This window comes from Lampetra planeri, chromosome 11, assembly GCF_965212315.1.
Source record: "Lampetra planeri chromosome 11, kcLamPlan1.2.h2, whole genome shotgun sequence".
Classification (NCBI taxonomy): domain Eukaryota; kingdom Metazoa; phylum Chordata; class Hyperoartia; order Petromyzontiformes; family Petromyzontidae; genus Lampetra; species Lampetra planeri.
In genome coordinates this window covers 2,857,652-2,885,149 of record NC_136117.1, presented here as the reverse complement: position 1 = coordinate 2,885,149, position 27,498 = coordinate 2,857,652, and the positions used below count along the sequence as shown (strand labels likewise).

The 27,498-nt window shown below is 44.5% G+C and overlaps 1 protein-coding gene across 2 annotated transcripts in view; it reads left to right on the top strand.

Annotated features, from left to right (window-relative positions):
- LOC144721212 (glutamate receptor-interacting protein 1-like) overlaps positions 1-27,498 on the top strand; it is a 338,853-nt gene that overhangs the window by 288,553 nt on the left and 22,802 nt on the right. For both annotated transcript variants that reach the window (XM_078598644.1, XM_078598645.1), the window contains 4 exons: positions 3,157-3,302; positions 15,749-15,893; positions 18,609-18,748; positions 21,318-21,494. In XM_078598644.1, coding sequence (XP_078454770.1) covers positions 3,157-3,302; positions 15,749-15,893; positions 18,609-18,748; positions 21,318-21,494 — 608 coding nt within the window. The remainder of the gene's footprint in view (positions 1-3,156; positions 3,303-15,748; positions 15,894-18,608; positions 18,749-21,317; positions 21,495-27,498) is intronic.

The window sequence follows — 27,498 nt, the reverse complement described above, 5'->3', positions numbered from 1 at the left end:
CTGAGCCATTCATGAATATTTTCTATGCATTATTCATTACAACTACTCATGAATACACTATCTTGTAGCAGAATCGCATTATTATGTAAACTGAACCCTAAAACTTCGTACATTTGACAATTAATTTGTTTGTCTCTATCGGGTGGTGGGGGGTTCCTATCGTCACAAATTTGGCCTCAACAAAGCGTCAATTAGGAATCGTGATACTGGCTGCGAAAAAAAACAACTACGTACTTGTGTTCACTTACCCCAGGGGGATATATGGCTGAGTTGAGCCCCGGCCGGGAAATGAACTCCCAAACTTCCAATTTGGAAGAGGAGCGCTCTTGCCACAATGCCACGTGACCAGTATAATAATACCAGTACAGTGTGATGTCCCTTGTGTGTCTCGAGAAGCCGGAGTGAATTTCAAAGACTTTCCAGAAGGGTACTGCTTGAAATAGGGGAAGAAACTGGATTTTGTTTAAAAAAAAAAAATCTCTGCGTGGATATTGATACTAGAAATTATTTGCGTAATAATGCATTGAATTATCAATTGCTATAAAGTCACAATATCATAAAGACATGGAATTGTGTAATAAGTGTTTTTTTATTTATATGTCCTATGCCATGGGTTCCCGTGACTCCTGCTGCCAATATGTAGAACAAAATCATCCAATCTTAAAATCTGATTGCAAGGCCGAATGGCGACAATTCATCGAACCAGCAGTTTAAGGGTGAATTATTACACTGCTAGCAGAAGCTTGATATCATGTGGGTAATGTAACAACAACAACAAAATGAATTGGTAACTACATTGTTAAAACAATAATGAGACTTTTACCCTTTATCAGCGAACCAGAACTGATGTGCTGTGACGGTTCCACCTGAAGACGGAAGTTTGTGTTGCCTCCGAAACGTCATGATTTTTTATTTTACTTTAATTAATTGTAATTTTTTACCTACGTGACTTTACTGAAAAAACCTAAGAACAGAACTGACGTGTTGGCTCGGTGCCACTGGTGGCCATTTCACCTTTCCCTGGGCTTCCAAAGGTGTGCACGCTTTTACGCGGCGCATTAATAAAACAAATTCCGCGTAGAATGTATAACCGGTTTAAAAAAAATTCTCGCTGCAGTCCTGTAAAAGTGAGATTCTTTCCTGCAGCTTTCCCGTGAATCGATTCCAGCAGCCAGACTTAGCTGCCTGTGTTTATTGAGGTGTCCCCGGCGCATTGAATGTGTTCTTTGTGATGCATTATGAATGCATAGCCTTTCACGTACTCCGGGGTTGGAGGGATGATATTTCTTGCGCAGTTATACGCTGTCAACCGTGCACCGCGGTGGAACTTTTACTTTTTTGAAAGTGTTTGACTGTTTGCGCAAAAGAGCGGTGGTTTATCGTTATGATCGGCGCAGAGTTCAGAATGTAAAAGCTTTACAACGATGACGCCGTCACGCCCGGTATCGTTCGCCCAGTGAAGAAAGCGGTGTGGTGTCCCCCCCCCCCCTTCAGATTAATTTCCTCGCTGGCATCGCACCACCCGAGCTCCCTCCGAGGCGTCGCGCCCCTCTAGTGGCCGTGCAAACAAACGCGTGGGCAGCGGAGGCGCGCATGCCCGATCCACGGTGCGACTGCTTAATTGGAAACGCGCTCTGTCTCTCTCCTCCAACTCCCACGCTGCAGGGAGTGACGGCGTGACGTGGCTACAGCCCAACTCCTCCCTGCCTTTCTCTAGCAGTGCCTCCTGGGGGGGAGGGAGGCTTGAGGTGCAAAAAAAATTCCTGTGTTCTAGTTGTGAAAACACAGGCCCATGCCCAAATTGCGTAGATACCTGTGCGTTGTCAACCGTGAATTACGTGTGCCAATTCACAGGGCTACACCAAATAAATGAAACTGAAAAAAAAACTGGGAAAAAATGCGCAGTTACTGTGTGATTACTTGGTGTGCTTATATGCACGCGTGTATACAGTGAGCCTTTAATGGTTTACCATTCATGTTACTGTGAATGGCTGTTATTATATTAAGTCTTCGATTTATTCCTGTCTCATGTCTTTCATCAACCAAAATCCGTGGTTGCCTGCGACACAAAGATTTGGCGTGGGTTATTTTTTCTGGAGCATCTCATAATCCGTAGAATACCATGGTGGTACAGCTTTCACTTTCGGCTTTTGCGTAAAAAAAATTTACAATAAAAAAGTCAGCATCTTGGCCACGTGGAAAAGACTTTTGAGCGCGATTTCTACCTCAGAGCACCCTGACCCACAATTCCCTGTATGGCTCGATATGGTGCATTGCTTATCCTAAGTGTTTGCTTTTCTCAAAAACAGCACTGCACAGCTTCCACACTCAAACCCAGCTGTCATTGCCACTTTTCTTTCTGGCTATGGAGAATAACCATGCTAACCCCATTGTAACCAATCACAGTGCTCATCGTACCCCATGTGACTTAAAGGCAATCAGACTCACACTTATAAGGACGCGCCAATTGAATGGCGGACTCAGAGATGAATATGACTAGAGAAAAATAAAACAAATATTATGAAGTAATAAAAACAATGCACAGACTGGTATCAATACACTGCTGGATAATGGATGATGGCCTGCACGTGGTGTTAGTCATGGAGGATGAGTGACCATACTTCACCGCGTGGACAGTGTGGGTTGGATGAAGGAGGGAGGGGGCCCGAGGTCCTGACAGATACAGCTCGCCACGAGTGTTAGCTGAGGTGGGGGAATTTAACTCAGGTGGTCGAGTTGGTAAGGCAGCGTGTTTACAACTGCACCACCACTGCATCCGTCATACTAAGATTAACCCTTTCCCGTTCCGAGACGTCTGCAAGTCACAGGGTGAGTGTCCTGTTCACCTCTGAATCTCGGAACACACAAGCGGTTCAGCGTTAATCTTATTTAGACAGACGTAGCACCATTGTTTTTAAAGACATTGTACTCGCCGCAGAGAACTGTTGTGACACGACCGCACTCTATGATAGCTGGCGGAAAATTGTGCCACATGTCCTCCTGCATGGCCTTGTGGGAGCCTTGGTACTGATAAAAATTATTTTATTTTAGTTTATAATCCTGTTTCGTACACGAACGTCATCGGAACGGAATACGTCATCGGAACGGGACAGGGTTCAGTGTTTGACCGCGGCGTGTGTGCCCGCGTTGTTAAAGACTGGGCACGTTGGAGCCCGGCGACCGCCTCCTGGCCATCAACCACACGCGCCTGGAAACCTCCTCGGTGGATGAGACTGTCCACATCCTGCAGCAGAGCGACGACTTCGTCAAGCTCAAAGTCCGCAAGGATGAAGACAACTCTGGTGAGGAGAGGGTTCAGGGCTCTGGGGGGTGGGGGGTAGGTGGCGTGGGCGAAACCAAATCCGCACGTGCATTGCAGTACGGAGAGGAATCCACCGGGCAACGCCGCACGATCAGCCAGCTGCAGCCATTACAGGGCGCCATGGTGGCGAGATGTAAACTACCTCGCCTGGTATACAGGAAGTCGTGGGTTCGAACTCGACCATGACACCTGCTGTATATTTGGAGTTTTCTCCGAATCCTCCGATTTTTTCCTCCACATTTAGAAACATGCGTTTCGAATATTTGTCTGCAATAAATTTTCCACGTGATCTTAAGCCACTTTTTTTAGCAATCATTTGTGGCCAGGTCACTTATAAAAAATATCTATGTAGCTCAGTGGGCCTTGCCTGGTAAAATAAAAAATAGTTTAGTTTAGTTCCGTTTGAGTCTTTGCTGCAGGTTCGGTCATCTAACCGAACCGCTTTGACACAAGCTCCTGTACCAGCCTGGTTAGGACACTGACAGAGCTGGTCATGACATTTGTGAGCTGACGTCCATTGTCTGAGTCGACTCGGATCATTTCTCTGCCATCGGAATAAGGAGCACCACCCCGTGGACCCCACTTTGTGAGAGATCAACATTGGTTTTCCTGTGAAAGCCCGGCCCTCACCAGAGGAATGTGTCATTTACAGAGCCGTGATGAGCTCTGGCTAACCACTCGTTTGCGCATGGGGGGTCACCCTCCATCTGTTTTACTTGTGGCTTGAGCATTAACTGGTCGGTTGCACCAGCTGTTTTGACGATTGGGTCCTTGTACATCAATTGTCATTGACACTCAATTTGTATCCATGTGGAAAATGCCAAGCAGGAGAGCTCACATACTTTACAGCTGTGCCGCTATTGTACAAAATGGGCTCGTTTTGAAGTTTGAAGGTTTTTTTATGGTCATTGTTAAGCCGTGATTTACGTGCAATTTGACCAAAGCTTTTGGCTCAAACACCCGTGTCACTGAATGGTCTGTGATTATGGCAAGACAAGGAGTGAGACTGAATTATATTTCAACGCAAAGGGAGAGGAGAAATGCCATTAATGTGCACAAGGGGCATATTGCACTTACACCAAATTGGCATCTTTTAATGCGGCGTAGGTAGGAAAAATATGAGATCGGGAGAAAGAAGCAAGACAGGATTCGCGATCATATTGCATTGAGTGTGTTGTGTGCGAGATCCAGTGAGGCCGAGTAAGCCATTACATCTTCTTGGTTCTTTCGGTAAAGTCACGTAGAAGGGAAGTAATAAAATAATAAAAATAAAACATAATAAAACAATTCTCACGACGTTTCGGCCACAACGCAAGCAGCCGTCCTCAGGCGAAGAATGAGAACATTATCAAGCTAGGAGCTTATGTAGGTGTAGCGAGGAGGAGCGCCTTAACAATATGCACATTCTTTTGTTAAGGCGCTCCTCCTCGCTACACCTACATAAGCTCCTAGCTTGATAATGTTCTCGTTCTTCGCCTGAGGACGGCTGCTTGCGTTGTGGCCGAAACGTCGTGAGAATTGTTTTATTATGTTTTATTTTTATTATTTTATTACTTCCCTTCTACGTGACTTTACCGAAAGAACCAAGAAGATGAATCCCTGCAGTCACGAAAGCTTTAAATCGAAATTTAAGCCATTACAGCTCGGCTCTTTGTGTACTGAGTGGTAGCATGTGCCAGAGTCCCTGGTAAATGGATTCGTTCTGCCTTTCGCAATGAGAGAGATTACTGGAGTACGTTCATAATTTGTGAGCGGCGTGGGAGGTTAATGAGTCCCTTAATCCAAAAGGGGTTTCCAAATGCAAAATTGCCCACACTTAATTGAAATACGAAAGTTGTAATAAGGACAGTGGTGAATGGCGAGCCTTCGCGACTGATTGAACCGCACTCCGGCGTCATGCCATGCAACAACAACAACAACAAAAAACCTTGCACTTTCTTTTGCAAAGTAAATTTACAAGGCAGATTTAGATGCCTGAGTCGTTGCTCATGCGTCAGTCACCCTGTAAGTGCCGCCAAAAGTCAACGTGAATCAAGCGATTGTAAAAAAAATGTTGATCTACATTCCTATGGCAAGGAGCCAGTACTTATGCAGGACACCCACTGTTGAATTTCACAGTGATACTAATTTCTTCAATAAGAGGCTAAGTCATGCTACAGGCAAGGTTTGATAATGCACCTGTTGACTGTTATTCTTGCTCACCTCCTTATTTCATGAAAATGTTTTATCCCGGTCTGCCTTCAGTAATTGCCCGAGATGTCCTCTGTTGTGTTTTCTGTTTGTGCCCCCTCCAACAATCATTCACTTTTGTTGAGAAAACTTGTGTCACGTGACTTTGTTTTGCTCACAGTTACATTTTGCTCCACTTTTCAACCTTATGAGTGTTCGATTCTTCAATTATTTCCCATCGTTTGTTGCGATTGACTGTCATACTGATGAACACATTTGAGATGGTTAACACTGTCACCATTTTCATTTAGGTATTTTCCACTTATTGGAAAAGATCCTTTAGTTCCACTTTGAATAGCTATGCGGATTATTTTTTGCATTCATTGGGATGTGGGAGTCACTGGTATGCCAGCATTGACTGCGCATATTTGCCTGGTTGCGCTGAGGAGGAGTTTATGCTGCTGGGCCTTCTCACCGAACTGTTTCGGTCTTTGTGGTTAGGGTGCGCTCCCCCCAATGCCGTTCAAGAGACAGTTCCAGGAGTCTTAGCCAGCAGCGATGAACGAGGGGTGGCGATAAATGTCTCAAGTCAAGACAGCGGGTGACTAAGGACGGGAATCTTGGGAGTAGGTGGTGGCATCCTCTCCTTAACTGATGCTGCTGCCCTTGCCATTCATAGTGGTGGAGCATGCAGGTTTGGGGAGGTTGCTACTTTCTGTATTCAATCTCAGGGCAGCTTCTTCTTGGTTTTTTCGGTAAAGTCACGTAGAAGGGAAAAAATAAAAAATAATAAAATAATTCTCACAACGTTTTGGCCACAACGCAAGCAGCCGTCCTCAGGTGAAGAACAGGTCTGTCGGAAAGACAGCGTCTGAATGAAACACCACCAGGCTTGGAGCGTATATTTAAGCTGGGTTGGAGGGGGAAGAGCGCCTTGACAAAATAATTTGCATATCAAGAGGAATTTAGCATATTTATGGGAAATGCAGATATGGGATTAGTCATTACTTGTGGAATGCGTAGGAGGTGGGCGGGGGGTTTCAAAGTCATAATATGCCCGTGCATTATGCAGGATTAGCAGCATCAAAGGGAGGGAGTAGGGTTAGCATTAATAAAGGGAAGGAATGTTAATAGTATGGAGCTGCAGCAACTAAACCACCACGTAAAAAACTAAAGTATAAACTACATCAGTATCATTAGTATACTAAATATACTCTCCAATAAGCTGAGCTACTAACAGTAAGTAATACATTACAATTCTATGTCGCAAAAAATATAATATGCTTCTAGCTAAACTTTCGTCTCTTACATCACACGGGTCTACCCCGTACTATATACTGCCAAAGACAAACCCAACATTAAATTATATACTGTATTACTATACACCACCCTATACCTTCGACTATACATTGTAATATTACACTATGTATTATTCTACCCACCCTACTGTATACCACACTGCTGTATATTCACTATACAATTACGATACCATATATTACCTTATACAATGTATTAAACATTACACTTTTATACTATTTATTATTATACAATCTGCTATACACTATACTATAGACAAGACACTCTACAAATTACACTTATCTTTGACTGCAACATCGGATTGGGAACATGTAGACAATATGACTGCCTCTTCAGCTGCCACTATGTCGACTAAATGTAAGGACAACTTGATTTCCAAATTCAACCGCCTTTCTAACAAGAGACCGGACCCACACACCAAAAAGCTAGACGTTAACAAAGTCGTAATTAATCGCAGTAACAGTTCTATTTTAGCTAAAGGACTAAACTTTGCAGTCACACCTAGACACATACCAGTTAATGATATCATTGCCCGAGTAGATGTGGCTCTCAAGGGCCTGGGTCACATTGCTGCAGACGTAGCAAGATCTGAAATCGCTGCAACCCTAAAAAACGCTAAGATGCCAGCTAGCAACATCAGCAAAGATGAGCGTTTTGAATTAGCTCAATTAAAAAAGAGGGATGACATTGTAATCTTTTCAGCCGACAAAGGCAATGCCACTGTCATCATGGACAAAATAGAATACAACAACGAAATTCAAGAACTACTCAACGATGGCAGCTATACAAAAATAAAAAGAGACCCCACCATCAGCCTCGTCATTAAAACCAACAAAATCATTTCTGATTCAACCGCATTAATTGATCAAACCAAACAGTTCTCGTTGAAACCTTCTGCAGCCAGGCCACCAAGATTATATGGCTTGCCAAAGATACATAAAGAAGATACACCCCTTCGTCCCATTGTCTTTACTATCAACTCCCCCACCTACAAACTGGCTCGTTTTTTGTCTGAAATCCTGCGGCCTTTCACTGGAAAAAACACCTCTGCGGTACTAAACTCTACTGACCTGGTATCGACAATCAATGGAATTTCCCTGTCCCCAGACGACCTGCTTGTAAGTTTTGATGTGGTTTCCTTATTCACCAAAGTTCCTTTACCTGACACCATCGCAATCATTGAAGACTTGGTTCATCAAGGACTGAATACTGAGGTACCCCCCCTGGTGAGACACTGTTTAACCAATACATACTTCACCTGGAATGGAACTTTCTACAAACAAACTGAGGGCACCCCAATGGGCTCCCCCCTATCTCCGGTTGTAGCCAACGTTTTCATGGAGATATTTGAGACTGACGCCATCCAGACTGCCACTCTATGCCCGACCTTATAGAAGAGGTACCTAGATGACACTTTTGTCATCTGGGCACATGGCCGGCCTGCTCTAGACCAATTCCTCGACCACATCAATTCCATACACCCAGCCATCAGATTCACCATGGAAGTCGAAAAAGATGGCAAGCTACCCTTTTTGGATGTCCTAATTAAAAGGAGACCTGATGGTTCAATGAGCCACTCTGTCTACAGGAAAGCCACCCATACGGACGCTTACCTAGAACCGGATTCCCACCACCATCCATTCCAGAAGAATTCCCTCATCAAGACTCTACACCATAGAGCCCAATGCATCTCCGACCAGGAACACATTGCCAGTGAACTCAAGCATGTATGCCAAGCTCTTAAGGCGAATGGTTACTCCGACTACACAATCCCCAAAGCCATCAATCCAACCATCAAGAAGGATCCTGTTGAGGAGCCTTTCAAAACCATCACCTTACCCTACATTGCTGGGGTCACAAAAAAGATCTCGAAAATCCTGATTAAACACAAGATCCAGGTCTGATTCAACACAGTACATAAAGTCCGTGATCTGGTCCCGTCTGTAAAAGATGTGGTTCCAGACATACAGTACCCTGGCGTCTACAAACTAAGTTGCCTCTGTGGTAGCAGTTACATTGGAGAAACCAAACGACATGTCTCGGACTGCATCCGTGAACATTAAGCAGACCTGAAACACGGTAGGACAAACACCTCAGCCGTGGCAGATCACTGTTACAATTCAGTGGGCTCACATGACATTGACTTCTCCAAGACAGAGGTTCTCTGCAAGCCATCTGGCTACCATGAGAGATTCGTTCATGAGGCGATCCACATATACAGACACAGAGACAATTTCAACCGAGAAGATGGATTCTGGCTCAGCAATCATTGGAAGGACGTAATAAACCATTTCGGATCTTAACTGATTGTGTTCACGTTTATGGTGACTTTCAGACTGCAGTTCACTCACTGGCATTGACTATATATATATTATTCTCTGCAGGGAATGGATTCTTTGCTCCGCTGCAAGTCTCCGACCACCACTCTCCCATTGACATATTTAATTGCTTCCTCTTCGTACCTTTCACGTGACGGTCAATGGTATAGTGTATAGCAGATTGTATAATAATAAATAGTATAAAAGTGTAATGTTTAATACAATGTATAAGGTAATATATAGTATCGTAATTGTATAGTGAATATACAGCAGTGTGGTATACAGTAGGGTGGGTAGAATAATACATAGTGTAATATTACAATGTATAGTTTAAGGTGGTGTATAGTAATACAGTATATAATTTAATGTTGGGTTTGTCTATGGCAGTATATAGTATGGGGTAGACCCGTGTGATGTAAGAGAAGAAAGTTTAGCTGGAAGCATATTATATTTTTTGCTACATAGAATTGTAATGTATTACTTACTGTTAGTAGCTCAGCTTATTGGAGAGTATATTTAGTATACTGATGATACCGATGTAGTTTATACTTTAGTTTTTGACGTGGTGGTTTAGTTGCTGCAGTTCCATACTATTAACATATTGTATCTGTTTAACACGTAGGCTTTCGCGACCAATATTGTTCATAATCAACGATTTTTTGGTTTAGATCGCGTTATTTATAAATGTGTCGTAACCCTCCACCACCCGACACGGCCAATCAGTAAAAAAAGTGTCACGTTGACAAAAGACAAATAGTTCACTGCTTTAGCCCACCGGTGTGTTGAAGCGTGAAACCACAACATTTACAATTTGAGTACGACGTTTCGCTGGTAATTGCATCCAGCATCATCGGGCAATTCGCCAGAATGGTGAGGCTCTGCTGTGTCTCCCGTTCTTATATAGAGCAGCAGCAGGGTGACGTCATCATTAACTCATTAACTCATCAGGTGCAAAGATTTGAGGGGGGGGTTATTGTAATTATATACTTGATTAGTAATAAGGCTATTGTTACGATGCGAGTTGTAGATTAGTAAACACATTCCAAATGATTACTAATCTACAACTCGCATCGTAACAATAGCCTTATTACTAATCAAGTATATAATTACAATAACCCCCCCCCTCAAATCTTTGCACCTGATGAGTTAATGAGTTAATGATGACGTCACCCTGCTGCTGCTCTATATAAGAACGGGAGACACAGCAGAGCCTCACCATTCTGGCGAATTGCCCGATGATGCTGGATGCAATTACCAGCGAAACGTCGTACTCAAATTGTAAATGTTGTGGTTTCACGCTTCAACACACCGGTAGGCTAAAGCAGTGAACTATTTGTCTTTTGTCAACGTGACACTTTTTTTACTGATTGGCCGTGTCGGGTGGTGGAGGGTTACGACACATTTATAAATAACGCGATCTAAACCCAAAAATTGTTGATTATGAACAATATTGTATCTGTGCCCCTTTTCTCAAAAAAAATTTATATTAAGAATAATTAGAAAAAAGAAAATGTTTTTTTTTTATATATCTATATACTTTTTTTTATTATTAAATAATAAAAACAACCCGCTAACCCTCGCATGCCACACAAAGGAAAAAAAAAACGTGGAAGGCCATTCGGAGCATCCAGATGGACGAAAGGTCGATGGCCTAACCTTCCCAAGACGTCTGGAGATGCACGGATATCGTGCAGAGCAGAGAAATACAACTAATGCAACTCGCGTTTTCTTTAACGTTTTCCTTAACGAAAAGTAGAAACTTGACAAAAGAATCAACCAACAGTATAAGAATGCAGCCTACAATAGGGGCTTTTTATTAGTAATTCCCTTATTTTACTCGTATTCACCGCATATATATTATTTTGTATTGTATGTTTCTATCTACATGACCTTCCTAAAAACTAAAGAATACGAATTCCAGAAAGCTTAAGTGGAAACTTAGTTACACTTAACCTCAGGACATTAAAATATAACTCAGAATAAAACACCAATCCATGGAGACAAACGTATAACCAAACTTGACAAAGCCCTCAAAATAATGATGTAACGAGGATCATTACGAATATTCATTCAACATAGACCGAATAATAACCAAGATATACTAATACCGAGGGAATTCATAAGAAATATCAAGAATAAATGTAATACACAGGACCACATAAATGTATTGCAAAAATCTCCTCAGCCACCTTTGTCTCCAACGGTCCGGCACAAACAGATGGCACCATAAATACTTTGGAGGGTTAGAAAGGGTCGCGAGGAGGGGTCGGGAGGTGTCTGGTTTTTTTTTTCTTTCGGTTGTTGTTTGTTTTCCTCTCGCAAGAGACGCGCAGAGAGGAGAGGGTGTTCACTTTTTGAGTTTAAGCACAAACGCACAGAAGTCTATGAGCAGTCTGTTTCGAGTCGTGCTCAGTCTCGCAACTCGGCTTGCGACGCAGCGTTGCGACGGGGCTCGCAAGGGAGCTGGGGCGCGTCGTGCCCCGAAGAGAGATGGAACGAGGAGGGGTCGTTCGAGTCGCAGAAATCTGAGTTCAACCTGGGTCGAGGCTGGGTTCAGCCGTGCTCCGGCTAGCGGAGCGTCGTGAGGGAGCAAACACCGATACAGATGGCAGGTGTCGCTTCTCGCAGAACGAAGTGGCGAGGTGTGGTTAAGTGCGAGTGAAGCTGGCAGCTGCACGAACAAAGGAAAGCACGGAGAAGAGAGAGTGACTAGTGACAACAAGCAATCAACCTGTAGAAAGGGCGGAAATCGCCAAGCGTCGACCAAGCGAGCATCGAAAAGGACGAGCAGCAGCGGATGAGCAACAAGAGCCATCGTTCATCGCCAGAGCGCTCCAAGCCGGTGAGCGCGCACAGCCGCGTCGTCCAGAGCCTGAGCCAACACAGCCTGAAGTAAGGGCGGGTGTCTGTGTGAAGTTGGCAGCGATCAAGGAGAGAGAGAGCACACGAGCAGCACGACCCAGGCGTCACCGAGCATCGTACCGACTCAACAATCATCCAGCAGTGGAGAAGACTGGAGCTGCCACCAAGAGAGAGAGAGCGCCATCGAATGCGCCGTGTGTTTGATACACACACACACCGACCAACACCCAGTGAGAACAGACAAGACGTCCAGCAGCGACGACGGAATCATCGTGCACCACGACGGCAAGCGTCGTACCGACGCCGCTCAATCTAGCAGCGGAGAGAGAGTGCACGAGCAGCACCAAGCCCAGGCGCTATCAAGCGCCAAACAACCAAGTTTCCTCAAGGAGCGTCGTGCCGACGCCACTCATCTAGCAGTAGAGAGAGAGAGCGCACGAGTGGCACCAAGCCCCCGGAACCATCAAGCGCCAAGCAAGCAAGTTTCTTCAAGGAACATCGTGCCAACGCCGCTCAATCCAGCAGTGGAGAGAGGGAGCAGCACGGGCTTGCTGCGGCCACGCCCATGCGAGAGGAACCTCTCTGGCTGCTGGTTGTATCCTACCCCACCCCACAAGCTCCGACACAGCGCCCTGCCTCTGCTTAAAATATAAATTTTACAAGGGGACAACGCACACACAACACGCACACAAATAAGACTTTCAAAAAGTTATCTTTGTGTTTCAAAAAGGGTTGCCATTTCAAGGTGGTGCGTTCAATATCAACTGATCTTGCAAAGTAGTTGCTGCCGTCGAGTTACATGAATAAGAAATATTTGAGTCATTTATCTTCGTTAATTGCATAATCTTGCCGATGAATCTATTGACGTATACTTTTGCCTTTGCATATCAGAGTGTCATATGTTTGTTTAGAATTAAAATTGCTTAACACCAAGTGTTCGAGTGCTTCTTTCCCAGTCCATGCAAAACTGTCTTATTCATAAGAACTGTTACCTGCGATGAGATATGAATTTGGAGACCTAACATAACATAAACACACTAAGATAATCAATAAATGTTTAATCAAAGATAATCGGTTATCCCGATTGATACAACTCTAGATAACGAAACTAAGCTGAATTATCCTAACTGCACACATTAACATAATCGCAAGCATTCGCATAAATTACTACGATTATATCCGTGATTATCATAATTTATGCATATAATTACATACATTAACATAATTCATACGAATTACGCATTTTTCGATTTTTTTTGGATTTATATTACTTTTATCAAAATTTCATAATCCGGCATATACAACAACCATTCCTTCCCTTTATTAATGCTAACCCTACTCCCTCCCTTTGATGCTGCTAATCCTGCATAATGCACAGGCATATTATGACTTTGAAGCCCCCCGCCCACCTCCTACGCATTCCACAAGTAATGACTAATCCCATATCTGCATTTCCCATAAATATGCTAAATTCCTCTTGATATGCAAATTCTTTTGTCAAGGCACTCTTCCCCCTCCAACCCAGCTTAAATATACGCTCCAAGCCTAATGGTCACCTGAGGACGGCTGCTTGCGTTGTGGCCAAAACGTCGTGAGAATTATTTTATTATATTTAATTTTTATTATTTTCTTATTTCCCTTCTACGTGACTTTACCGAAAGATTTCGATTTAAAGCTTTCGTGACTGCAGGGATTCATCTTCTTGGTTTTTTCGGTAAAGTCACGTGACTTTACCGAAACAACCAAGAAGATTTACCGAAAGAACCAAGAAGATGAATCCCTGCAGTCACGAAAGCTTTAAATCGAAACTCAGGGCAGCTGTTCCATATTTTAAAATGGTTTTGATCATTTGTATATCGTTTTTCATTATTATTTTAAAAGGACAGGGTGGAGTAAATTTTGTGAGGATTACAAGAAAAATTTACATTTTATCTCAAAGAATGGTGAACTCTAACATTAAACGTTGAACAACATCTGACAGGTATTACAAGAAGCATGGGAATTACTCGGAGACACAGAGATGACAACGTGGTTTAGAGAACAGACTTAAAGTAGATGTAATTTTGATTATTAGGACAAGTTGAATAGGCTGGGGCAAGACATGTCATGAGCAGGGATGATAGCTAATCGAGGAGACTGGCGACGGAATTTCATCCAAAATGGAGGGAACACGCCGGAGAAACCAACCACTGGATATGGAGCAATGAAATTAGCTTACGCGGAAAGAAGTGAGATGGATCGTGTGAGGGACGGTAATGGCATTTGGGAGTCTTCCTTCATCGGTGAATAAAACGCGACTGATGATGATGTTGATGATTGTTCGTCAAGCGCTTTAGCCACAACGCCACTTAACGTGTAAGGGCTCCGCGCTTCGAGCACTCGGGGCGTTAATGGCCACCCACAGCTGGGGTGGCTTCCTGTTGAAGGGTCGTGAGGGAAAAATTAATCCTCGTCTCTCCTGCTGCAGACTGCTTATTCCATTTCCTGGAAGCCTGTCAGCTCGGAGATCGAGCGGTGTTTGTCAGCGAGTGAAACTTAGCCCCTTTTTGTGAATATATTTTCGTTTAGTAACCTTGCTGAAGAAGCATCGTCTTAATGTAAAATTGTAGCACAATGTGTTCTGCACTCTTTGAAAAATGCAACGGCATACCGTTACTTCTTTCACTCTTGAATATATAAAAGTTGCAGCGAGGGAGAGGGTCCAACTCACAATCTCCTCAAGTACAACCTAGGGTTGCCGCAATATGATGATGGTTTAATGATATATCGGACGATATGAAACATGATACTAATACCATCCATTTAGCACAATATTGTCAAATCGTGATTTTGGTTGCTCAATTAAGTTTTTATATACTTTATTTAATTTTGGGATGACCTATTTATGAAAGAACTAAAAGTAAAGTTGACGCTATTAATGAAAGTTCAACTTTACTTTTAGTGTGCGCCTTTTGGCGTCATCTGGTCCAACACCATGTGAGACTAGGCTCTAAGGAAAGCTGTCTCGGTTGTGGACCAATCATCTTCAAGGACAGTGCATACATTATCAGAGTTGTGTTTTTTGTTTGCATTATGACTGCAGGTTATTGTGGTCTATGCAAACATGACTCCTTGTAAAAAAGGCGTCAGTTTTGTTGCCAGATAAAAGGGTAAAAAAACAATTATCAAAGTTCAACTTGTTGAATGGTTCATGGAGTAATTGACGACACGTCTACTAGATGACGTCATAATTTTCCGACAGTTCGTGCCGAAATAAGCGTTTTAGATTATAAAGTTATAACGATAAGAAGACATAAGATGGGCTTGCTTTGAGTGATTTGCATTTCAATGACTATTAAGACATCTCTTTTCCTATTCGAGGTATGTTAAAGCACAACATAATATAGATGTGAATGCAATCACAAAGTTATGGGAAACTGATATTGAGATAATCGGCACATTGGGAAGTGTGACATTGAACTGTATCGTTAAAGATTACATTGTGGCAAAACTCAGTCCGGAGTCGACTCGGTCCAACATCTCTCTGAGGACGATAGAACTATTCCTCTTTGCATGAAGCAAGTAAACTAATCCCTGCCTAAAGAATTTGGCATTTCCAGCAAGGGCTGAGGAGTGCCTTGGGGAACGAACACGCAACAGCGCTCGTTTGAGCATTGTAACAAGACGCGACCCCCCTTTTGCTTTGTGCGTCCAGAGGCATCGCAGCACTGTTTGGCTCTCTGTGACGCCGTCCCCGTTGCTAACACTGCCGTTGCTGCAGATGAGCAAGAAGCATCGGGAGCCATCAGCTACTCGGTGGAGCTGAGGCGACATGGCGGTCCCCTGGGCATCACCATCTCGGGCACAGACGAACCCACGGACCCCATCCTCATCGCCAGCCTCACACCGGACGGCCTCGCAGAGCGGTACCTGTAGTGCCCCGCGCCGCGGCCACAAAGTCCGACCACAGCACTGCAGTTCGTTCCATTGAAGATGTGTCTGATGTCTCACGTGGTTAGATTGAAAACGCATTTCTTTACAGCTGCTTTTTGTGTTTAGTTTGTTGTCCTTCCCTCTTGCCTCCGATTCGCACAGTTGGCTACGTCAGAAGTTCAACATACATACTGCACACCAGCCGCCGCTAGTTACGATTGTCTGTTTGAACTTGATTTATGGTGTTTTTTCTAGTTGTATAGCTGCCGGCGTCGCGTTTTGAGACACGGATCTCTGAAGGAGTAGTGCAATCTTACGTCTTTGAGAATGGCCTATGGAACCGGATAACCACAGAGTTATCTCTGAGATCCCTTCTTCAAGTGACCTCTGTTCCACAGTAGAATGGGCAAAACTTTTACACCTGCTCACAGTATCAGTAATGTTAGTCACATCACAGTCAAACCATTGTTTAAATTCTCAGGCTCGAATTTATCCAAAACTAAGTGGAGAACCAAATTACAAAAAATCATGTTTATTTCGTGCAGTCATTGGTGACCAGGCTGATAGGATCAGTTCGATACATGCGAGAGCCTAATTTAATCACAGGCGGTTGCCTGGATTCAAACCCAGGACCTTAGCAGTGCCAGCTCGGTGCTCTGACCTCTGACCTTTGACCTCTTGACCCCTGAACCACCCGGCCATCCCCCACTCGTGCCCTCAGAGTGACGCCACTGAAGTGAAGGGATGGCCTGGAAATTCAACAGTCAGGAAGTGCTTCCCATTACGCCGGGGACCAATCGTGGAAGGTGTCATCCAGAATTACTCACGGATTCACTTCAACTGGCCTCTCATCCAGCGGCACTATAGAATATAATAGTGCTGCTGCTTAATCGTCTGTGTAGAATTGCTCCCGATATATGTCACCCTTTATATTTAAATTGTAGACATTATAACCATCTTGGTAGAATTGAAGAGACAATTTTTGGAAAATAAGAGAACCTCGTTTGAGCCTGAGTGACTTGAACCTGGTGTCTTAGCAGTGCTTACTCACTTCTGAATTATGAACCATGTCACCCTTTAGCTGTTTTTGTGTTAAAATACTGTTAGGTGCCATGTTGGCGAAATATTAACTACCTTGCCTGATATACAGGAGCTTGTGGGTTTGATCCTGATGCCTGTACAGTATATTTGGAGTTTGCGTGTCTCACTCCCCGCGGTCGCGTGGATTTTTCTCAGGGTCCTCCGGTTTTTCCTTCCACATTTAGAAACATGCCTTTAGAGTATTTGGTAACGATACATTTCCACATGATAAGCCACTTCATTGAGTTATCATTTGTGGCCAGGTCGCTTTTTAAAAAGCTACATAGCTCAGTGGGCCTTACCTGGTAAAATATAATTATTAGTTAAATAGTTATACTCTTTGGGTCTTTTGGTAAAGTCACGTAGATAGAATAAAAATTATAAAATAATAAAATATCACGACGTTTCGATCGCAACACAAGCAATCGTCTTCACATGAAAAAATACAGCAGGCGGACGGCTGAGGAATAAAGAAATGTAGCGAGAGAGCTACTGCAGCCAAAGGTTATATACGTTTGAGATGGGTACAACCCAAGAGTAAGTCGGCGGACTGCCTCAGCAGTCTGCCTGCTGTATTTTTTCACCTGAAGACGATTGCTTGTGTTGCGATCGAAACGTCGTGATTTATTATTATTTTATTATTTTTATTCTATCTACGTCACATTACCGAAAGACCCAAAGAGTATGAATTCCTGCGGTCATGAAAGCTTTAAGTCAATTTAAATAGTTCGTTTCCTACCTGGTCTTTCCTTTATATTTGTATTCTTTTCCAGGAAATATTACTGATCTTTAAAATTATTTTCTAGAGAGTCCCGCATTAGGATATTTGGCCAATTTATTTCACTACGTGTGGGAGTCTGGGTATATGTTATTCTTTGGGGAGCATTCGTGTAGCGGTTAACCTCCCCTTAAATGAGTACCTGGTGCGGTGTGTAAACATCGCCACTGGTGAGGCGTAGTGCTGGCCACCCACCCTCTCGTGTGCTGTCCCGGCCTTCATAGGTGCTGCTTGCTAACAGCACTTGCCCCAACAGTGTGTTAAAGCTATGGGGGGGGACTTTTTCTTTGTTTGTAATTCTGAAAGTGTGGGATGTGGGAGTCCCTGCAGACACCTCACATTCTATGCAGGTCAGAAACTAATTGGATGCACTCCCACCTCCTGACCACCTTTCAACCCCACAGGTGGCATGTTTCAGGCACAATATTATCACGGTTGGCGACGTACTGTACGAAAGAGGTTAAACATTCATGCATAATACAAGATTCAATCTGAGTGATCCACCAACCCCAGACCTCTAGAATAGCGGCATGCACCGTCGTGCCCAACTTATAATCGTTTTTTTGGATTGTTTCTTGTTGCGACTTGCTGACTCGCTCCTACTGAACATCTATAAAAAAAAAGAGCTGAATAGCTCATCGGATTCCTCCTCCAGTCTAAGTAAAGATTCTGATTCTGATGTCGTTAGTGGGCATGTGTGCATGTCCATCGGGAGCACGAGTGCTGCATTGGAGTTATTTATTTTTTGGTTTTGGAGAGATACTTATTTGCCAACTGCCCTTCCCTCCCCCTTATAACCCCCCCCCCCTCCCCCACCGTTGTGTGACACGATGTGCTCTGAGCGCGGCAGAACCGGAGCAATTCACGTCGGCGATCAGATCTTGGCCATCGACGGGATGTCTCTGAAGGGCAAGCCGCTGAGCGAGGCCATCGCGCTGCTGCAGCGAGCCGGCGAGATTGTGGCGCTCAAAATCAAGAAGCGCACCGCAGGTCGGCCCCCGTGACGCGTCCGTCTTTAATCCGAAGCCGTCACTGTGCGGGGACGCATCAAAGGGATGCGCGCGCGGATCTGGCCGTTTGGGATGAGAGGGCCCGGTTGAATTTTCTGAAAGAAACGATGCTCAAAGCCGTCAACGCATGGCTTATTTGTATTTTTTCTATTTATTATTTTATCAGCGATCTAAAATTTGATTGTGATGCAGCACACAGTGGGCTATATTTACAAATCATTTCACGTGGTCTCAAGCATGCGTTTTATCAGCAGATGATGCATTTTGCAAAAATCAACCCTCGTGAATTGGTTTAAGAGACATTTTGTCCCTTCATTGGATTTTTACTTCGTATGAATACACTTTATATAAATTGATTTATTTATTGATTGCCATGTGGTTGGGTGGAAATCTAATAATTGAACACATGCAATCTGCAGATTTATTGGCAAATGTGCCACGGAGCCGTGAGTCACATTTATTTAAGTTTCTTATCTCGTTCGAGAGGCGACGCTTGGGCCAAGGCTGAGTGACAACCCCCGAGTGCAGAGCCGATTGGTTTGTGACCCAGATTTAGGTCTCTCCCCCCCCCCACCCCTCGCCCTTTCTCAAGACGAATCTTCGTGAGATCGCTGCCATGCAAGTTGTGCACGCCATCTCAAATCGTCTCTCTATCCCTTACTCGCTCTCACGGTAAACAGTCGCTTATCTAGGAGGGCTTCACCGAGTCTCAAGAGTCCTGCTTGACAAGCCCGGGCCCAGTTCCTCATTGAGGGATTTGCTTGTGGAAGAAAAAAGGATTATCCTGAGTAAAAATATCCACATTTCACGGGAACCCAGATTAATCCCTGGGGAGCTATGTGGGCTGATACACTTCTGAATGCATCTCAGTGAAATTACGTACAAGTGAACCTTCGTTCATATTCGAGCTGGTCCAAACACGACCGTGTCATGCCGTGTAGCAGTTGACCTACATGCAGAAGGTCAGGAGTAGAAACTCTGGTTGGAGGTTGACTGGCTATAATCCCTCTGGAGGTTAATAAAAATAATTACCACCATGTGGTCAGTTAATGGTTGTTATCCTATGCAGAGACTGATCTTCTGCCATCATCATGTGGAACTTCCGCAACTATGTTGAGGCACCAAGGGAGATGCACTCGATCCAAAAGTTCGTTCGAAAATATCTTTTTATTTAATAGAAAAAAAACATAGCTTACTACCGTATCTGTAATACTGTGTGCATACTATGTATATGTTCAAGTGAGATAATATCTCGGAGCAGAGAACGACAACAGCAGGCAGCCAGAAGCTTGTAGTTGGAGGCAGCATTTAACACGTTGGTGCCTTATTCAGTGTCTTTAAAAAGCTGTGTTTTTGTAATTGTAACCTTTTGCTCAATCACACAGAGTTTGTCGTTATTCCTCTGGGCACGACGTGCCTGGGTACGTGCTGTGCCTTTGCCTGCTTACAGATGGCGATGTGTACCCTGCCGCCATTCTGTCACAAACACTCATCCTCACTCTGGATGTCTTCCCACCAACCCCACACACTACAACGCAGCCCCTTTCATACTTAGCGCCTCTCTCCTTGATATATTACCCCCCCCCCACGCCCCCCCCCCCCCCAAACATACACGAATTTTTATTCAAGTTTCAGTTCGGCGTACAGAGGAGAAAAATAAATCTTCATATGCGGGCGGAAATTGAATCTCGAAACGTCACAGAATTCCTTGGCCAGATATCACATATATTTGATGACATATCGCAAATGCTGCACGGCCCCACCTGGCTTCTGAATAAAAGTATGAGCCGGGGGCTACGTGGAACGTCTTGATAACACATTCCATTAACTTCTGCTCAAAGTGTTATTTTTTTATTATTAATGGACACTACCTGCGCTCAAAATTACTTCTCTGAAATATGCGTCACGACGGTGTTATGCCCCCAGAGGGTTTCGCGGCGATTAAGAAGGGACTGGGAGGCTAGCGGTCGTTGGGAGGAGTGTGGTAGGATGCAGCTTCGCGGTGTTAACTACCTTGCCTGGTATACAGGAGGTCGTGGGTTCAACCCCAACCCTCACGTCTGTATATTTGGAGTTTACGTGTCTCTCTCCCTGTGGTCGTGTGGATTTTACTCCGGGTCCTCCGGTTTTCCCCTCCACATTTAGAATCAACATGCGTTTAGAGTATTTGGCTGCTAGAAATTCCCATATGATGATAAGCCACTTCGTTGGGCTATCACTTGTGGCCAGGTTGCTTCTGAAAAAAGGGCTATAAAGCTCAGTGGGCCTTACCTGGTAAAAAAAAAAAATTGTTTCATTTATCTGGTTGGCATGGAAGAGGAGAGGGGCTCGATAGGGCTTTCCCTTGAGAAGGCCGTTCAGCCAGCAGTGGCGTCAGCAATACATTGCAGGGCCTGCGCCTTTACCACCTAGGGAAATGAGATGCCGCCCTAGCACGGCATGGCTGCCCACGTGGATGTGCCAGGCCTGTGTGTGTCTTGCTCAACCACAAGAAACCCAGCGGCGGGTGGCAGCAGTGCCGGCGCGTGTGTGTGTGTACACGGTGACAGATGGCGGCAAGGAGGCCCCGGGCACGCTGGGGGACGTGAGCGACTCGGACGAGGACGACGGCGGATTGGGGGGCGCGCGTCCTTCCCGCCTCTACCCCGGTGCCCTCACGCCGGGCTCGGACAGCGCCCTGGGCTCCTGGGATGGCTCGGCCACCAACTCCAGCCGCCACAGCCACAGTGAGGGAGGGCCTTTGCGTGTCCGTGCGGCAGGGCCCCCTGCAGCCCCACTGCCTGGCGAACGGTTCCCGATGGTTATTAGAATCAGAATACAGACCCCCTGCGTTATATACGAGTCTTCTCACCAGTGTCCAACTGGCAGTACAAATGAGCACCCGATTCAAGAGCCGAATGGCTCACAGGGCTATACCAAATAAATTAAATGAAAATGAGTCCCACCATATAGTCGATGAAGAGATAAAGTGTGGGTACTCCCACCTCTTCCAAGACGTCTGACCAACGTCTAAAAGAGTAGACCAAATACCCTCTAGATATGCGCTCTCTCTGGCGGTCCCTCCAGCGGTGGCTCTTCCTACGGCAATGGAGTGAGAGAGAAATTGCAGGGCTACAACCTGCGCCTTAACCCTGTTCGCAAGCCAGTTCGTTGCAAATGAGAGGACACACCGCTGGCCAGTTGCGTGAACCCCTGAAGTGAAATATCCTAATTTAAGTTGACACTGATTTACCGTAGCAGCTGAGGGAATTGTTTTACTTTAATTTGCTTTGTGCAGCTGACCCAATTCTATTAGGGGAGCCTCCGTTTTGCTCAGGGCTTCAGCTGTACAACTCGGAGAGGGGGACAGTCGTAGTCTGACGAACTCACGTGCAAGTGGGCACACGCGTTAGAGACGCATGCACTTAAGCCGGCGTCCCTTCATTCTACCACGCATGTGCTAATTGTGCTGCAGACTCAGCGTAACATTGTTGGGTTGGATTTTTTTACATTGTAAATATTTTGTTACTAATCTCGTCCAGGAACATTGCCTTGGTGTTGGTAAGCCATGGGCCAAGTTTCTTTGCACTTGCTTTCGAAATTTTGTTATTTTTCGTGAAAAGACATTAAGTGTCCTGAAACTTATGGACAGTTGGACGGACTAATTTTCAGCCTCAGCAATAAGTGATCTTTCAATTTCCGAATAAATAGCCGCATTTTGACAAAGCAGGTGTTAGAAGGTAGATTTGTGTTTTGTTTTATTATTCTCCTTACCTCATTTGGACCATCAAGTGTGGTCATATTAAGAGTCTTCTGACTGTTGTCATCCCAGACCCTCATGACTTGTCCCATTAATGTTTGGCTCGTGGTTACATAAACCCAAATGCAGTTACATAATCAATTAATGTACCATTCGCAAAAACGCCGATGCAATAAATCCCAACAGCTGATTGGGCTCTGCAGCAACAAACAAAATCTACTTGTCTTATGCAGTCACTTTCAAAGTAACATTTAAGGAGCAAACTTAGTTTTTTTTTAAATAGCACTTTGTCAAAAAATGTTGTCCGCTGCGTAAGTTTTATTTTTTCGCGATCGTGCAGCACAGCTCCCTCTCGTCTGTGCCTTTGGGTCATAGCGAACAACACGCGGAGGCATCCCGGCCGCGCACCGTCGCGAGTTCGAAATAAGCGATGGGCGTCGCAGCCTTCCTCACGGGCGGCAACGGCCAACGGCAGGGCAGAATGCGCGATAGCAGATAGCATCGTTACGCATTCTGTTTATCGAGCATAACAATTACCTCTGTCATTGTACCCCATCTTGAGTTGTCTTGGTGTGGTCTAGGACTGTTTTTGGAGTTGTTTTGTTGTCTTTTCCAAGCTTTCATTTAGTGTTGAAATAATCTAAAGCATTTTATGCACTTATGCAATTTGTACTTATGTATGCTATTTATTTATTTAGTGACTTGCTCAACCTTTTCTCTACTTTGCACCCCTATGTGTACAAGAGAAATCTGCGTGATCCGCCAAACCCACATCCAAACCACTCGAACACAGGAATGCACCATCATGCCCGACTTATTGTGTGCAAGATGTTTACTTGCTTGCCATTTTCACTATTTTCCACTCCTATCGTGTGTTTTTGTATCGTTGTAATGCGCTAAAAGGCCCCGACTGAACATCTTTGAAAAAAGAGCTTCATAGCTCATCGGATTTCTCCAGTCTGTATAAAGATTCCGATGTGTCCCCCTTTTAAAGGTCACTCTCCAGGGTCTCCCCCCTACTATTGTGATGTAATTTAACCCCCCCTCACCCCCCCCCCCCCTCCCCCACACGTGACAAAATGAGTAGAACCGGCCGAGTAGCTCAGCGGTCGAGTGAGCGGCTCGCAATGGAACGACTGGACGTTCACATTCCTGGTTGGGAGGTTGACTCAGCCCATCATCCCTTGGGCATGAGTAAAATAATTACCAATTTGCGAGGAGGTCAACGGCGGTCGTTCCAATGGGAAAGACCCGCCCACGTCCCCCACCATAGGAATAGAGGGTTTCCGCCTACTGGCTCCGCAGGAGATGAACACCAATCCCTCAGCGCTCATTTTTGTAGGAAATAACTTTGACTTTGTTGTGAAACCCGTTTAGCCTCCCCACATGTCAAGTTTTCTGTTGTCGCCGTGACCCCTGAGGATTATCCTAATTGACTGCCCACCGAATGGTGCAGCATCACCGGCTAGTGAACATTTTATTGACCTTGCCGGGGATGATTGGCCGAGTCCAACCTCAAGCCCCCCCCCCCCCCTAAAATTGAATGCATTCATGACTGTGAAATGCTTGCACTCTTTGGTCGAAGTGATCAATTTCCAAGCCAAAGTACCTTGATGTGAAACAAATTACCGGGGTTCCACAGCACATGCTCGCTTTGGTAGTAGCCGTGAGATATGCAAGTGAGGTTTTTTTCTAAATAATTTTGTTATTGTCTCCAAACATATGTCTGTCAACCGAGTTTGTTCTCTTGATATACCCACAGTATTCAATCTCTTACTCATAAACGCCTTCTTACTTGGATTCTGTTGTGGTATTATTGTTTGATCTTGCTCTGCGGTCTACTTTAAATACTCTGAAGCCTCATTGAATTAACTTTCACAAAGTCTGTTAATCCATTTCATTGCATGTGAGATAATCCTAAATTACATGGGAAGGGTGTTGGTATATATATAATTTTTTAAATCGTATATTTCAGTTTATTCCAATTGCTATATCGGCTTCACGTCGTGAGCTAAATAATACATCTGGGAATCTCACGGAACAGCGTGGCGTGTGTGTCCAGATTGCACCCTGTGGAAGATGTATTTCACAGGCTTTACCCGAAAAATCTTACATATTACGGGAGATATACTTTTTACAAGAGAACTTCTATTAGGTTGCCTCATGACTGTCAGCCCGACATTAAATATACATTTATTTTATTATTTCCCAACCCCACAATGTTGTGCTAGCCATGTCACGCCACAAAGCAAAGTGTGATTATGGATCTCTTGTGGTGCAGTGTGATTACAGATCTCTAGTGGTGCAGTGTGATTATGGATCTCTAGTGGTGTAGCGTGCTTATGGATCTCTAGTGGTGCAGTGTGATATACAGATCTCTAGTGGTGCAGTGTGATTATGGATCTCTAGTGGTGCAGTGTGATTACAGATCTCTGGTGGTGCAGTGTGATTATGGATCTCTAGTGGTGCAGTGTGATTATGGATCTCTAGTGGTGCAGTGTGATTATGGATCTCTAGTGGTGCAGTGTGATTATGGATCTCTAGTGGTGCAATGTGATTATGGATCTCTAGTGGTGCAGTGTGATTATGGATCTCTAGTGGTGCAGTGTGATTATGGATCTCTAGTGGTGTAGCGTGCTTATGGATCTCTAGTGGTGCAGTGTGATTATGGATCTCTAGTGGTGTAGCGTGCTTATGGATCTCTAGTGGTGCAGTGTGATTATGGATCTCTAGTGGTGTAGCGTGCTTATGGATCTCTAGTGGTGCAGTGTGATTATGGATCTCTAGTGGTGCAGTGTGATTATGGATCTCTAGTGGTGCAGTGTGATTATGGATCTCTAGTGGTGCAGTGTGATTATGGATCTCTAGTGGTGCAGTGTGATTGTGGATCTCTAGTGGTGCAGTGTGATTATGGATCTCTAGTGGTGTAGCGTGCTTATGGATCTCTAGTGGTGCAGTGTGATTATGGATCTCTAGTGGTGCAGTGTGATTATGGATCTCTAGTGGTGCAGTGTGATTATGGATCTCTAGTGGTGCAGTGTGATTATGGATCTCTAGTGGTGCAGCGTGATTATGGATCTCTAGTGGTGCAGTGTGATTATGGATCTCTAGTGGTGCAGTGTGATTATGGATCTCTAGTGGTGCAGTGTGATTATGGATCTCTAGTGGGACAGTGTGATTATGGATCTCTAGTGGTGCAGTGTGATTATGGATCTCTAGTGGTGCAGTGTGATTATGGATCTCTAGTGGTGTGATTATGGATCTCTAGTGGTGCAGTGTGATTATGGATCTCTAGTGGTGCAGTGTGATTATGGATCTCTAGTGGTGCAGTGTGATTATGGATCTCTAGTGGTGCAGTGTGATTATGGATCTCTAGTGGTGTGATTATGGATGTCTAGTGGTGCAGTGTGATTATGGATCTCTAGTGGTGCAGTGTGATTATGGATCTCTAGTGGTGTGATTATGGATGTCTAGTGGTGTAGCGTGCTTATGGATCTCTAGTGGTGCAGTGTGATTACAGATCTCTAGTGGTGCAGTGTGATTATGGATCTCTAGTGGTGCAGTGTGATTATGGATTTCTAGTGGTGCAGTGTGATTATGGATCTCTAGTGGTGCAGTGTGATTATGGATCTCTGGTGGTGCAGTGTGATTACAGATCTCTAGTGGTGCAGTGTGATTATGGATCTCTAGTGGTGCAGTGTGATTATGGATCTCTAGTGGTGCAGTGTGATTATGGATCTCTAGTGGTGCAGTGTGATTATGGATCTCTAGTGGGACAGTGTGATTATGGATCTCTAGTGGTGCAGTGTGATTATGGATCTCTAGTGGTGCAGTGTGATTATGGATCTCTAGTGGTGCAGTGTGATTACAGATCTCTAGTGGTGCAGTGTGATTATGGATCTCTAGTGGTGCAGTGTGATTATGGATCTCTAGTGGTGCAGTGTGATTATGGATCTCTAGTGGTGCAGTGTGATTATGGATCTCTAGTGGTGCAGTGTGATTATGGATCTCTAGTGGTGCAGTGTGATTATGGATCTCTGGTGGTGCAGTGTGATTATGGATCTCTAGTGGTGCAGCGTGATTATGGATTTCTAGTGGTGCAGTGTGATTATGGATTTCTAGTGGTGCAGTGTGATTATGGATCTCTAGTGGTACAGTGTGATTATGGATCTCTAGTGGTGTGATTATGGATCTCTGGTGGTGTGATTATGGATCTCTAGTGGTGCAGTGTGATTATGGATCTCTAGTGGTGTGATTATGGATCTCTGGTGGTGTGATTATGGATCTCTAGTGGTGCAGTGTGATTATGGATCTCTAGTGGTGCAGTGTGATTATGGATCTCTAGTGGTGCAGCGTGATTATGGATCTCTAGTGGTGCAGTGTGATTATGGATCTCTGGTGGTGTGATTATGGATCTCTAGTCGTGCAGTGTGATTATGGATCTCTAGTGGTGCAGTGTGATTATGGATCTCTAGTGGTGCAGCGTGATTATGGATCTCTAGTGGTGCAGTGTGATTATGGATCTCTGGTGGTGTGATTATGGATCTCTAGTGGTGCAGTGTGATTATGGATCTCTAGTGGTGCAGTATGATTATGGATCTCTGGTGGTGTGATTATGGATCTCTGGTGGTGCAGTGTGATTATGGATCTCTAGTGGTGCAGTGTGATTATGGATCTCTAGTGGTGCAGCGTGATTATGGATCTCTAGTGGTGCAGTGTGATTATGGATCTCTGGTGGTGTGATTATGGATCTCTAGTGGTGTGATTATGGATCTCTAGTGATGTGATTATGGATCTCTAGTGGTGCAGTGTGATTATGTAACTGACCGTATCGCCTCCCCCACACTGGGTACAACCACCACATTGCAGGTCACGAGACTCCTCTTTCTGCTTCTTCCCTGGCACTACGCAAACTTTCCTTCCCATTGTCCCTATTCCTTCAAAAGCTTTTGTAACAATAAAACAACAACCTTGGCCCAATTTAAATAACG